The sequence below is a fragment of the Rutidosis leptorrhynchoides genome, chromosome 10, assembly GCF_046630445.1.
Source record: "Rutidosis leptorrhynchoides isolate AG116_Rl617_1_P2 chromosome 10, CSIRO_AGI_Rlap_v1, whole genome shotgun sequence".
NCBI lineage: Eukaryota > Viridiplantae > Streptophyta > Magnoliopsida > Asterales > Asteraceae > Rutidosis > Rutidosis leptorrhynchoides.
Window position 1 is genome coordinate 278,755,190 of NC_092342.1, and position 15,175 is coordinate 278,770,364.

The 15,175-nt window shown below is 35.1% G+C and overlaps 1 protein-coding gene and 2 pseudogenes across 1 annotated transcript; 2 read left to right on the forward strand and 1 right to left on the reverse strand.

Moving 5' to 3' along the window:
* The first annotated feature begins 266 nt into the window (after window positions 1-266).
* Window positions 267-6,669, forward strand: LOC139871068 (uncharacterized). The gene is made up of 11 exons (XM_071858814.1): window positions 267-1,073; window positions 1,427-1,688; window positions 2,378-2,534; window positions 2,623-3,256; window positions 3,351-3,771; window positions 3,865-4,046; window positions 4,918-5,065; window positions 5,201-5,428; window positions 5,517-5,864; window positions 5,996-6,097; window positions 6,290-6,669. The coding sequence occupies exons 1-11, from the start codon at window positions 418-420 to the stop codon at window positions 6,515-6,517; spliced, it is 3,366 nt and encodes a 1,121-aa protein (XP_071714915.1). The 5' UTR covers window positions 267-417; the 3' UTR covers window positions 6,518-6,669.
* Window positions 6,605-10,256, forward strand: LOC139871069 (probable inactive purple acid phosphatase 29; annotated as a pseudogene).
* A 1,178-nt stretch (window positions 10,257-11,434) lies between these two features.
* On the reverse strand, window positions 11,435-14,883 carry LOC139871070 (3-hydroxyisobutyryl-CoA hydrolase-like protein 3, mitochondrial; annotated as a pseudogene).
* Window positions 14,884-15,175: the final 292 nt, after the last annotated feature.

Here is a 15,175-nt window from a genome sequence, read left to right on the forward strand (position 1 = left end):
TAAATGTTAAATTAACTGATCGTTACCCGACCAAATCCGCCCAAACGATCGTTAACCATTTTTAAAACATTAAGTTAAACGATCGTTAACCGAAAATCCATCCGCAGCGAAGCGCGGTTCTTTATCCTCGTTATACATAAACAAACAAATTAATTAAATTAATTACGAAGTTAGACCAGCCTATGTATGAAGTTACCATTATACCCATTGTACGGTACAAATACCATCATTATTGCAAAATTAGGGTTCTTGCTCGCAAAGGCAAATCGCCCCAAACCTTCTTTCATCAAAACCTCAAGTCCCAAAGTTTACTAATTTATGCAATATATTTACATATATTCGCTATTACCCACTGCATTAATTCATTTCATGATTATGTCTTCAATTCACACTCCAAACCCTAGCTAAATCTCAACGATGCATATCTCGAATTCAGATAAATTAGTTGCACTTCCAATTCATAAAAATGATAACAAGAACGATGATGATGATAATTGCACCTCGAACCTAACCACAGTTAACATTTCTGAAGAACGAGAAGAAGAATTGGAAGATGATGGCTGCACATCTGCCCTAACAGAAAAGGTAAACTTTGAAGAAGAAGAAGAAGAGGAAGAACTGAAAGATGATGGCTGCACCTCTGCTCAAACTGAAGTTACTGAAAATGAGGCAGCTAATAACTTTGAATCAGAAATTGATACTACTGGAAAAACTTTGGATCTACAGGTTATAGATGGTGATAATGATACTATTGAAGGTTTATATGTGTATAAGAATAGGTTTAATTTAATTCCTAGGTCAGTTGGTGGTTTTAGTAAGTTAAAAACTTTGAAATTTTTTGGCAATGAGGTGAACTTGTTTCCTTCAGAGTTTGGGAATTTGATTAATTTAGAAAGATTGCAAGTTAAGATATCTTTACCAGGGTTGACTGGGCTGCCTTTACAAAAGTTGAAGGCTTTGAAGGAATTAGAGCTTAGTACAGCACCTGCTAGACCTTCTGCATATCCATTATTGGCTGATATTATGGGGCTTGTACGGATGACCAAGCTCTCTGTCTGTCACTTTTCTATCAGGTAGATATACTTTTTCTCTAAATTTTAATATTTAGTGCAAATTTGTTTGCTGTTTTTATGACTATGTGGAAAAGTTGTCAGATTTAGTCAAGATAGTTAATCGTAATGAATATCATGAATGAGTTATTTGCATTTATCAAAATGATATTAGCTTTTAGTGGAAATGATTAGGATTTTAGATGTGCTGCCGAAGCAGAGATTCCTGGTTTCCTTCGTATTTTTTGCTCAAGATGGTCAAGACAGTTGCAACAATTGAAAGTTTTCTGCTTCTTTTCTTGCTCATTAATCCAGATGGTAATTTAATCTTAAAAAAAAAAAAAAAAACTAATGAAAGTTGTGTTATATATGTGCAGATTTTTGCCTCCAGAAATTGGCTGTCTTACTTGTTTGGAGTACCTAGATCTCTCACACAATAAGATGAAAAATGTGCCAACAGAAATAACTAATTTGCATGCCTTGTTGACGTTGAAAATCGCTAATAATAAGTTGGTCCACGTACCTTCCCTGTCATCTCTCCAAAGACTGGAGAACTTGGACCTGTCAAACAACAGGTTGACATCTTTGTCAGCTCTTGAACTTGACAAAATGCATAATCTTCAGAGACTAAATCTTCAGGTAATCTTCATTATGAGATCAGTAGAAAGTCGAAAGTAATTGAACATGTGGATGTTTAAGATATGAGAAATGCTACACATTTTAATATGTAACGTTAAAGGTTAATTGAATGTCAACAAGTACAATGGTGTACAGTTGTGTCCAAATATTTTATAATCATCAGTTACTACTTTCTGTGACTTGATCTTGATGGAGGTAATATATTTTGCAATTGTAGTACTTCATATTGTGTAGTCTGGAAGAATAACATGTTTGCCATATTGTTTAGTTCATCAGGGTATACTTTAGTACATATGTTTTTATTAAGACAACTCCAATGTAGTTGTAGGAACTTAATGTTCAATGTTCTTCCATATAGTTCTTCAGGATATGTTTTGATGTTGGTGTTTATTATGACAACTCACCTTTGCGTTTATATGAAGCTGATTTAAGTCGTTTTCCATTGACATTTTCAAATTTAACACACGGAGAAGTTTAGCCTTCTATTTTTGTGGTGAATGGATGATCCGGTAATGGAATGAGGTTGTACTACGGATCAAACATATATGGGTATCTTTGTATTATCTTCAGTTTTGGGTATATTACATCAGAATGGATTTGTTCCTTTTGAGAATAATAATATCATAATACTTTTAGTTTCAAATGTCCATTCTAATGTGACCGACAATGCTATTTGGCCTTTGTTGTAGAACAATAATCTAAGTATTTCACAAGTACCCCCGGGGATGAAGTGTGATCTTGAAGGGAATGATGAAGATATGACAAATGATGAATTCTTCAGTTCATCTGTAGAAATGGATGTATTAGAAACTACTGTCAAAAATCTTCATGATGATTCCATTAATGGTAAGCTAATCTGGATTTAATACATATTTATCATTTGCTTATAGATATAACATACCCATAAAACTAACTGTAATCTATCTTCAACTAGGCTCTCCTGTGTTATCTATTTATTCAAATGGATCCTCATTAAATAGATACTTCCCAGCAAGAAAACCTAGAAAAGGATGGAAAAGACATTACCATTTGCAGCAGAGAGCACGTCAAGAACGTTTAAACTGTAGTAGGAAGTTGAAAGGTATCGATTCGACTCAAAATACTAGCAGAAATTGTGGCTCTTGTGCTGTTGTCATCTCATCCAAAAATATTCTAGAAGCTTCATCAGTCAATGTTGATGGTGTTCTAGATAAAGAAGAACATGCTGAAGATGCGAAACAGGGTGATGCACATGATAAAGAAGTTAAAAATGATTGCACCGAGCACGATGTTGCATTGGGTCCCGTAAAGTGCCAAGATGAGCACTTGTTAGTGGATAAAATGTTTGGTAGTAAACGGTCAAGAAGATACTCTGAAAGGGTTAAGGAACCTAAATATCTGAAGAGGAGTAGACTAATTGAACGATCATTAGATGTGTCCCATAAATATAGTACAATGTCGTTCTGTAGCATCGATGACCATCTGCCAGATGGATTTTATGATGCTGGAAGAGATCGACCTTTTTTACCTCTTACTAGTTATGAAAACAGCTTTCATCTTGGCTCGCGCGAAGTTATTGTTATGGACAGGTAGTTTCTTGATCTTGTGTTATGTATCATACTAAAATACATGTTTTACTTGCAAACTGAAACATGAATCTGGTTTAATGAAATGTCTTTTCAGGGAAAGGGATGAAGAGTTGGATGCTGCAACACTTTGTGCAAAAGCATTATTGTCTCATCTAAGTGAAATTCATGGTTTTAACAAAGATGGGGGCGTTGATAATTTGCAGGTTGCTTCTATACTTGCTCAATTTGTATCGGATCATTTTGGAGGGAGTGACAGAAGTGCAATGGTTGATAGGGCACGTAAGTCCATATCGGGATCAAATTATAACAAGCCTTTTGTCTGCACTTGTCCCACTGGGAACAATGATAATATTATGAAACCTGCAAAAGTTAATATTAACGCCTCAGAGGATGCTGTTCTCTTCGGTCTTTGTGAAAAATCTCTTCAATTGGTTAAAACAAGGACAAATTCAGTTATTGTCCCTATTGGAAGTCTACAGTTTGGTGTTTGTAGACATAGAGCCTTGCTGATGAAGGTAACAGACTTATATCTCACTTAGTACAGTATATTTTGTTTGCCGATGATTCTACATTGTACTTACTAATATTTTTTTGTGTGGAAAATTTAGTATCTTTGTGACAGAGTGAAGCCTAGAGTTCCATGTGAACTTGTAAGAGGGTATTTGGATTTTGCACCTCATGCGTGGAATGTAGTAGTAGTTAAGAGGGGTGATACGGAGGTTAGGATGGTAGTCGATGCATGTCGTCCGCATGATATAAGGGAAGAGACGGACCCTGAATATTTTTACAGGTATGTATCCTTTGGGTTTAAGTATATGTGTTTAGAAGAATACATTTTCATCTAAAAAAGGGAAATTGTAATTCCCCATTCTGACCTTTGGGTAAGTTTTAAGTGAAGAAAAGAATTTTTGCATGAATGGTTAAGTTGAATACTCTTGATAGAAAGTGCCAGATTTATTAATGCATACCGACATGTAAAGACCTCAATTGAATAATATGCTTATATATTATGAAAACTATATATATTAGTCGTGACAGAATAGTTGATTTGGGTAACGGGTTGTAATGTCGTCCGGTCAACAAGGCCAGATATTAAGCGGGTTTGAAACAGGTCAAGGTAACTGACCCACCAACACTTTCTTGTCCATTGTTCAGAACATCTTAAGCATCTGATGCAGTACTCTGATCGTGAAAGCTTTATTAAAGAAATAATATAGTTGTTTCAGCTGAACTGTCTGAATATATACCAAGTTACCATGCAACTTCAACATGTAGTATAATGTTTTCATATAAACGGGTAAAAATTGCCACTTGTGACTTTTATAGTAAAAGGGTTGTAGTTTCAGTGTATTCTTTTGCCTTTACTAAATGAACTTTTTGTCAAGAGCATGGATAATATCTTGACATGCATAGATATTTTTATTACCTTGGGATCATGATAATTTAGTGTAGTACAAAGTTCCATTACCCATTAACATATGGATTAAAATCTTAAATGCCTGTAAGTGGTTAAACTTTAGAAATTAGAGAACAACATCAATGGGGACTCCTGGCTTCCGGACCGATAATATTTTCTTTCTTTTTACCTTTCCTGTTTACATGATGTGCATGTAGTTGTGTATCTACATGGATGCATATTGATTGGTCAGTTGTTTTTTTAGGTACATTCCCCTCAATCGGATTAATTGTGATTTAAGTCCTGATGTGGACTCTTCTTTTCCTTCTCTTTCTGCACATGAGGAAATTGAGGAAGGGGGGTCAACAACCCTTATCCGGTGCAACCTTAAATCTGTCGAGGCTGCTGCTAAGGTGTTGATAACTCCTAATAACTACTACTATTTTAAGTATAAATTTTTCAACTGTCTCAACTCATATTTAAGTATTCAAATTTGATTCTTGTTGTACTAATCATATTGCAAATTACTAAGTGAAAATATATGTCAGGTGCGTACATTGGAAGTTGGTGGGAGCTCGGCTGATGAAGTTAGGAATTTTGAATTTAATTGTTTAGGGGAGGTTAGACTCTTAAGCGTCTTTAAACACCCATGTATCGTAAAAATTTTGGGCCATCAGATATCTACCAAGTGGGTCCCATCACAAAATGGAACACCTGAGCATCGTATATTGCAGTCTGCCATTTATATGGAACATGTCAAAGGCGGTTCATTAAAGGTAAATAATTTTCCAATGCTGACTTATTCTAATACTTAGATATATAAAAGTTCTTATATTATTATATTATTCCTTTTCTGTATAACAGAATTATATAGAGAAGCTTGCAAGATCAGGTGAAAAGCACGTTCCTTTGGACTTGGCTTTGCAAATTGTTAAAGATATTGCATGGGCTTTATCCGAGGTTCATTCCAAAGATGTAATACATCGTGACTTGAAGAGCGCAAATATATTGATTGACCTTGATGATAAATCTGATGAATCACCAATTGTTAAACTATGTGATTTTGATAGAGCGATACCTTTACGTTCTCCGTTGCACACATGCTGTATTGGTCATATGGGGATACCTCCACCTGATGTTTGTGTTGGAACACCTCGTTGGATGGCCCCCGAAATCTATCGGACTATTCATGATCCACGTCTATATGGACTGGTATGGTATTGTTTTTCTTTTAATCTGAAAAATATTATGTAAATGCAAAACTAATATCTTTAAAGTGCATCTCATATCTGATAACCTGTACTCTTTTGTGTGTGTGTGTGTGTGTGTGTGTGTGTGTGTAGGAAGTAGATATATGGTCATTTGGATGCCTAATTCTGGAGTTATTAACTTTGCAAGTGCCTTATGCCGGGCTGCCAGAGTCTGAAATTCACGAGCTCCTATTTGTATGATCAACTATCTGTTCTCCCAGTTTATATTATGTATATTCTTAAATGAATTTACACACACACACACACACACACACACACACACACACACACACACACACACACACACAAAACAGTTAGAAATGCTTTAAGGATGATGAGAATTGATGATAAATTTATTTTGTAATGTGATATTTTTTTTTTCCACAGATGGGGAAAAGGCCAGTGTTGACGGATGAATTAGAGGCCATGGGTCCAGCGGAAGATACTGATGTGACTAAATCTAAATCTAAGACTGAGGAATACAAAAAAGAAAAAACCATGAGATTTTTAATTGATATTTATCGGCAATGTACCAAGGAGGATCCAAGTGATCGACCAACAGCAGAGAAAATTTACCAAATATTATGTGATTTTTCAGATTCGAGTAGTGTATAAGTATAATCTTATTGTTTCAGCTAGGATGTTATTAGGTTATGATTCTTGTATTATTAGTAGTCTGTTAGTCACTAATGTATCACTTGTATGTCTGTTGTAATTTATTTCTGGGGTATTGGAGCCCAGGTGAAGTCGATTATGAACCTCATTTATTCTGTTTAAAAAACTGTTACTTTCATTTTCTTTATGAATTACGGATTATGAATCAGCATAGTCCAATTTCTACATACTGCTAAAGAAAGACTAAAGTTAGCAATTGGCATGTTGTTTTAATTGTAAGGTTAGTTATTTGGAATAAAGAAAATTAATTTAGAAGGTACTGATAGTGTGTTAAATTTTAAGGTTACGGAAATCACTACTTCAGGACATTCTGTAAACTTCAGCTGTAGCTAACTCACCATTTATTTATACGATTATTATTAAACACAATTTAACACATTGAGCATCACTATTTTTATCTTAATGGAATGAATAGTTACACTAAGGAACTTGAATGTATTCTAATTATATTAAGTTTCTTTCCTCGTTTATATATAACGGGTAACTTTTTAGTGTGTTTACATTCAGTAATATCTGTATATTATCATATGCATATAATGCGGCCTGTATATAGTGTGATATGAATTTTGGTAGGTATCAAAGTGAAATATGCAAGTGTGAATGTGTGATTTGTCATTGATTAGCTTATGTGCATGGGCCTCGTGATCTTTAATAAATGCAAATTTTCTTTATTTCCATTTGTCTCTCGGTATTATAAATGTCAATATTTTATGTTTTTTCCGATATATATATATATATATATATATATATATATATATATATATATATATATATATATATATATATATATGGGGCAGGATCAATGGGGAATAACTAATCGGGGGGAGCAAATTTTTTTTTTTTTTTTCGTTTTTTTTTAATTTTTTTTTCCGGCATCTCCACCAAAATAAAAACATTTATCACAAAGTGTCTCTACTAAATGTTCATATTTTCATCTCATCTATAATGTTCGTGAACAAAGTTTTTTAAAAAAACGAAAAAAAAGTTTTTGCTTCCCCCCGCTTGGTTACTTCCCTCTTGATCCTACCACTATATATATATATATATATATATATATATATATATATATATATATATATATATATATATATATATATATATATATATATATATATATAGGGAGAAGATCAAGCGCTAAGTGGGATAATGGGATAAGTGATTTTGTAATTTTTATATCTTTAGATCTACAGCTCCGATTAAAAAAAAAATTTGCTGGTATCTATTTTCATTGTATAGATTCAGAAAAAAATAAATTTTTTTTTAACTGGAGCGTTAAGATGCATCTGATGCATGTTATCCGCTGTTTGATGCATGTTAACTGCTTTTCATGCATTAGATGCATCTTAACAAAAAACAAAGAAAAAATAACTTTTGATTAAAAAAATACAGTGTTTAGGGTTTAGTAATTAGGGTTTAAAAATTAGAGTTTAGAAATTAGGGTTTAAGGTTTAGAAATTAGAATTTTAGAACGAGTTTTTAATACGAATGGTTTAAAATTTAGAGTTTAGGGTTTAAGGTTATATGAGATTTGCTAATTTTGTACTTTAAGGATTTAAGGAATCTTCTAGATTTTCGTGCTCAGCAAGCGAGGGAAATATGTGATTTAGAATTAAGTCACATGTAAATGGGTCATAGTTGGTGACTGAATAATAAGTCCATTCAACTCAGCCCAATAGGTTACAAAAGAAACAGGCCTTAGTGAAAAGCCTGTTCATATATTAAAATTGTGTTTATTCGCGAAAGACAAAAAAAGAAAACTCTAATTTTGTGAACTACGTCGACAATTGGCTAAAACCCTAATTTTGTTCCTCTAAACATAACTCACATTCACCGATTCCCACATTTAGGCTTGGTGACCACTTCTCATTCATCGAATCAGGCAGGTATCACGAATTCATTATACATATACTTTATATAGCGGCTCCACCGCCCTTGATTTCATTCTCTATGCTCCGCCTCCATCGTCGCTACCGGTACAATTCTTCTTCTTCTTTTTTATACGAATATTGGCATTGTTTCTTTGAGTTCATTGCTATAATATTATCGTTCTTGTCCTCTGGTCGCTTTCGAGTCTTCTAATAACGTCAAGTAGTAACGGTCGGGGCCGGCCCGTAAGGGGTACAAGTGTGTACACTTGTACAGGGCCCAATAATTTTCGGGGCTCATTTTTACATAACTACACAACACAAAAAGTAGCAAAGCCCAATTGTACACTTACAAATAATTCTCTGATCCATGAAGAAATTAATAATATCTCTCTAATTCATTAATAAATATCTATTGAAAACCTCCTCTTACAGCGATGTGGGAAGAAATTAATTATACAAATGATAGTGACGGTTCTACGTGATAAATAACATGTTGTGCCTTTAATATTATCTTGATAAACAACACATTTTGGAACCTATTCGTTTACTACTCCTTATAATACAACGTTATTTATAATAATAATATTATTATTATTATTATACAACGTTTTTTTAAATACCTTATATTATTCGTTAGGGCCTTTTTATTCGCCTCGTTCGGGGCACTCAAATTCTCAGGACCGGCCCTGGTAACGGTATTGGTGGTGAGAAACAGTTACGGTTTAATCAAACGAATGGAGAGTTTAGGGTTTTGCAAGTAGCTGATATGCATTATGCTGATGGAAGCAAGAGTGGTTGCAAGGACGTATTACCAAATCAGTTTGATCCACAAGAAAATTGTAGTGATTTAATGACAAGCCGTTTCATTGAACGCATGATTGAAGCTGAGAAACCAGACCTAATTGTTTTCACCGGAGATAACATCTACGGACCTGATGCGACAGATGCAGTTAAGTCCATGAATGCAGCATTTGCCCCTGCTATAAAGTCGAAAATCCCCTGGGCTGCAGTTTTAGGGAATCATGACCAGGAATCAACCTTGTCAAGAGAAGATGTTATGAAGCATATTGTTGGAATGGACAACACTTTATCCCAGTTAAATCCAAGTGGTTTTGATGATTTTATTGATGGTTTTGGGAATTATAATCTTGAAGTTCATGGAGCTCAAGGGTCACCTTATGTTAATTACTCGATATTAAATTTATACTTCCTTGATAGTGGAGACTACTAACAAACCCTTCCGTTCCTGGCTATGGATGGATCAAACCGTCTCAAAAGTTTTGGCTCTGTCAAACGGCTAGTGTGCTTCCTGGACTTGTATATTTTCATCTGCCATTGCTCGAGTATGCAAATTTGGATATGTCAAACTTAACAGGTTCAAGACAAGAAGGGATTAGCTCTGCTTATGTGAATTCGGGCCTTTTTACAACGTTACGTAATATTGGTGTTGGTGCGATAAAGGCTGTTTTCACAGGTCATGATCATATTAACGATTTCTGTGGCAAGTTCAATATGATTCATCTTTGTTATGGTGGTGGATCTGGATATCATGGTTATGGCAAGCCTGGATGGTCAAGAAGGGCTAGGATGGTTGTCGCTTCTTTACAAAAGAAATCAAATGGTGAATGGGGTTTAGTCGACTCCATAAAAACTTAACCCTTATTGATGATGAAAACTTAACCCTTATTGATGCTCAGCTTCTTTGGAGATATGTGAAGATGCCTTTTATAAGATGTAGAGATTGCATGTTGTCATAATTCTTATTCAGTTCACTACTGTAATGGCAAGAAAGCAACTCTCAGGTTACCAAAATACCCTCAAAATATTTCTCATCTCATTCATAAATATATAACATAAATAACTAGTATAATAGTATATTATTCTTATTTATTTACTCTAATATTATATATGTATACTTTCTTTATTGTTTCTCGACCCCCATTATTTCTCTCTGACAATCAATACTACTATGGATGGATGGAGTACATGCTTTGACAATAATATTACATGTCCTTAGAACTTTACTGAATTTTGTATCAACCGGCCCTATACAAACTTAATTTGAAATAAGACATGAGCTGAACATATATGTAGCCTTCGACCTCAGCTAAAGTGTTACACTCTACTTTCATTCCTAAATGTGTAATGTGTATTGCATATATCTTTACGTCTAATTAGATATTAAATTTATATATTTTATTACTAATAAAATAAGGTCCCTTTCAGTAATTTTACACCCTCGAGTTATATATCTAATAATAATCATATTTTCCCAAAACGCTTGAAAAAAATCTGACTATTACGATATCAAACAACATAATCGTATCCAAACACCAATTATCAAACGCATAATCAATTTTTCAAAACGCAAAATCCAAGCATCCTCAAAATATTATCATTTAAATCATTGATCATTAATGGTTCAATCTATTACTCTTTATGACATTACCATGGCTCACATTAGAGTTGTGGTTAAAAGTGTATGGTCAATGTCAAATGCATCAAATTGCTCAAATGTTTCTCACATGGAAAGACGAAAATACCACTTAAGGTAGGAATATAAAATTGAGATGAATAGTAATCGCATTTAAGTGGTAGGATAGAGAGACGTGCGTTTACCCTGACCAACAAATTATCTAAAAACTGTAAAAAGACAAAAATACCCTTTAGCAGATAAAAAAAAATGGTGTGAACAGTGATCTTATTTGTTCTAATGATATATTTATATATTTAATATAATATAATTTTCATTTATGTGACCACGTGTCAAATGTAGCTTAATGTATAAGCCTAATAGCTTCAGCCCAAGTGTTTATTTCATACTGAACTACTTGATATACCACAAAGATCACTTAAACCATACACCGCATAGTTATATAGAACATTAGAAAGCTTTTACAACATACACAATGGCGTACTTATAAATGCTAAAGTTCAAACCTCTCAAGACTCACTGCAACGTAAATACTAAGGCCTCGCTATTGCTAATTCAAACTCGGAGTTCATCTGCCTCTGAGTCCAGAGGTTTAAACAGATCTTCCACTTCACTTGTTTCAAGTTCCTCTAAGCTTGATGAAGTCCACTTCGGGTTCTAGTTCAACGATTTAAAAGACACAACCGAAAAGTCAACAACATACAAAAATCTATATGAGTTAATTCATTATCATATATCATACAATAATTTGCTTTAAATTACAAGTAAACTTTCTTTTGAATTTCAATTATTTATTTGTTATAACAGGTTTTTTATAGAGTATAGCAAACCTGATCCTTATCCACCAATACTGCCCTCATCCCTTCTGTAAAATCACTTCTCAGTGAAGACCTTAAAGTAATGCGGTATTCAGTTTTCATAACGTCATTTAACTGCATAAAACAAAAACCAGTATATAACAAACAAAATGAACATAAACTAAACATTCAATCTTAAAGAAAGGATGTATAGACGAAAATTATAAGGGAACCTACCCTGGATAGCTCATTTTCGTTATTCCTGCACGCAGAGGCAACTCGAGAGAAGTAGTGTTGTGTAAGAAAAAGAGAAAATAGAGCACCTTTTTTAATCCCAATAAGAGCATCTGTTGCCCACCGTGAAACTTGCTTATTCGAATTAATAATACTCCGTATTTAATATTTACTACTAAATAAAGATACCCAAAATTAGGTATGTATGAACAAATTTGTTTAACAGATGGCAAGATGATAATATTTCTACCTGTTGAATCGGCATTTTGCTGATATTTTCCCAGTGCTTCCATTATTTATTTAACAGATTTGTTTGCACCAAACGTTGAAACTATATGAGGCAAGAGTAATTTTAAACGGGACTCTGATTCGGGGTTGCTACTGTATGTTGCTAATATTGCTTGGAGTTTATTATGTGGATCCTCAGAACTGTAACATGGTACATACATAATCACTTTGTACAAGTTTCTTTACATATAAATAGATAACCTTTTTTTTAGAAAGATAGCTTATATGAATAGCACAATATGAACATAAAAAGGATGTCAGGAAATATACAAGGTAGCTGACAAAAGAGCCTCCTTATGTGATCCCAAATTTGCAGACGGTACAAAATGTGTTCCAAAACCTGCATATATTGCATCAGCTGGTGTTGATATCATGTTTTCAATAATTCCCTGATAGGCCCCTTTAAAAAGGCCATATTTTAACCACATAAGAACACTAATTTGGACATAATACATTGGTGGCAAACGAGTCAGACGGGTCGGATTTTGGGTAACAAGTCAAAATGGTTATGGGTCGAATGGGTCATGGGTCAAACAGGTCTAGGTCAGGTTTGGTTTGGGTTGGGTATGTTGAGATATGGAAACTTTAAAAAAAAGGAAAGAAATCAAATTAACTTGGAGATTAAGTTAGCTTGGAAGTCAAGTTTTACTTAGGGAGCAAGTATTTTATTTTTTGGATTACATTTGGCTTGAAGGACAAGTTAGCTTGTTCAACAAGTAGCTAGCTTTAATGTTTCACTATAAATAGACCCCTAGCCTCATTGTAATTATGTGCACAAAAATAATAAGAAAAATTCTCTGGTTTGCGCCCGTGGAGTAAACCCTTCTCCTAGTTTGGAGTTGGGATATAACCACGTTAAATCCCTGTGTCATTTATGCGTTTATTGCTTTAGCTAATTCGTTTGTCGTTTGTGGGTTAGTGATTGGTGTAAATCACTTGTCTTGGTTGGGTCCATAATTCCTAATAAGTGGTATCAGAGCTCATGGTTTCGAGTGGGAGCGATGGTGAATGAAAGCATGAACAAACGACAGATCTAGGGTTTGTGCAACATGGATCGAGATCTAGAGACTCAGTTGATCGCGAAGAACTCGCGGGTATGTTCTATGTACTCGTGATATAATCTATTATAATTGTTTATGATTACTAATAGATTATTATGGTGGCTCGCGGTGGTAACGGAGTTGGTGGTCGGATCGATAAGTTATGTTGCGGGAGAGGTTTGCAAAATTCGGATGTTCATAAACTACTGCAGAAGAAAATTCATAGCGGGTTCGTTAACCGTTGGATCACCATGATATTTTAACTAGGGGTTTTCGACTAATAGATCTAACTGTGGTCAAAATTTCGTAGAGATCGGACCGTTCAATTGGGAGATATGATTTTTCGAAGTTGCAGCAACTCAGGTTGGGGTTTTATTGCGCAGCTGTAGTAAGAAAGTCATTGCCGGTTCGTCTACCTTTGGATCGACCTGAAAATTGGACTGTAGGTGGTCGACAAGTAGATCTAGTTGCTGTAAAAATTTGGAAGTGATCGAACCGTTAGATTTGGAGTTATGTGTTTTCGAAGTTGATAGCCGTCATGAAAACTCTTAGGGTTTTGTGATTGCGCAGCAGAAGTAGAAAATTCATTGTTAATTCGTCTACCGTTGGATCGATCTGAAATTTTTACTGGTATTGCAAAACAGTGGGTCTACTGGTGGTTTAAATTTGGTGATGATCGGTCCGTTGGATTTTGAGATATGATTTTTCGAATCTGGGCAGTTTTCAGGGTGAACTTTTTTCGGGTTTTGATGACGCGAGTGCCAGATAGTTTAGTCTCAGAAACTTTGAGCGATACGAGCTGGATATTGTGGGATGTTGGTTTGTTACAGAGGCTCAAAAGGGTGGTTTCTCTCAGGTTTAGGTCTTTCAGTAATGACGCGATTACATCCGGGTTATTATCGACAGTGGGATTTATCGGGGAAGTTTGGTGCTTGCGTGTTTTGAAACGAGGGGACCAAGTGTATGGTCAAATATTCCAAGTCAATGGAATATGCGGGCGGGTTAGAGTTCCTTGTCACTAAGGAAATTGATGTCGAAGGGTGTTGGATAGAACGCATCTGGCCGTTGCTCGGTTATTGGTTGATGTTTCAATAAAGGGAGCGGTTTTCTTCGAGGGTGATCAATAGAAATCTTTAGGTGATGGATAGGGGTGGATAATCTTGTAAGTCCCGGAACTTGAGCTTTCTAGGATCCTTGAGGGTGTCGGAAACTCGGTGAGAGTTTGATTACCGACGGAAGTTATCGAGCTAGTGGGAGTTAGACAACTAGAAGGGTTGTGGAGATCGTTGAGCGACTTGTTTCTCCAATGTTCTCAAGTTTAGTGTGTTAATTCCAGTAACACTAGGGCTTCGAATGCTTGTTACTCTCCGATGACAAAGTAATTTGTGACTAACCGGTGATACGAACAAAGTTTCTTCTCGAAGCTGCGATTTAATTTTTACTCGTACAGTGGGAGCGTGCTTAGGATGAGAAGATAGGGTTTGTGAAATTCATAGCGCTATGAGGAGGTTAGTGTACCAACGAGAAAGCGAAAAGTTGAAAAGATGGTAGACTTCAAGGTGGTGATGGCGTTCGCACTAGGGTATCTTGAAGAATAGTCTACAAAAGCGTCTGTTGGAGTTCCTTTCGAAGCATCCGCCTCCATGACTTTAGTCTCATGGGACTCTGACAAAGTAGTAGAACTACCCGTCGGTTTTGATCTCGCAGAGATATTGCTATCTCTGACTCCTGAAATCATTGATATACCATGAGGTGGTACATCTCTTTCAGTTAACGACTCTTCCTCCAGACCCTGAGATTCAGAATCTAGAAGAGAAGTGGTTTGAACCAATGGATCACTTTCATGAACCAAGGGATCAGTCTGCTGGAAGTCTGATAAATATCCCTAAGGATTGTCATGTTGACTCGTTTCCATGGGACGCGGCAGATCTCCCTCA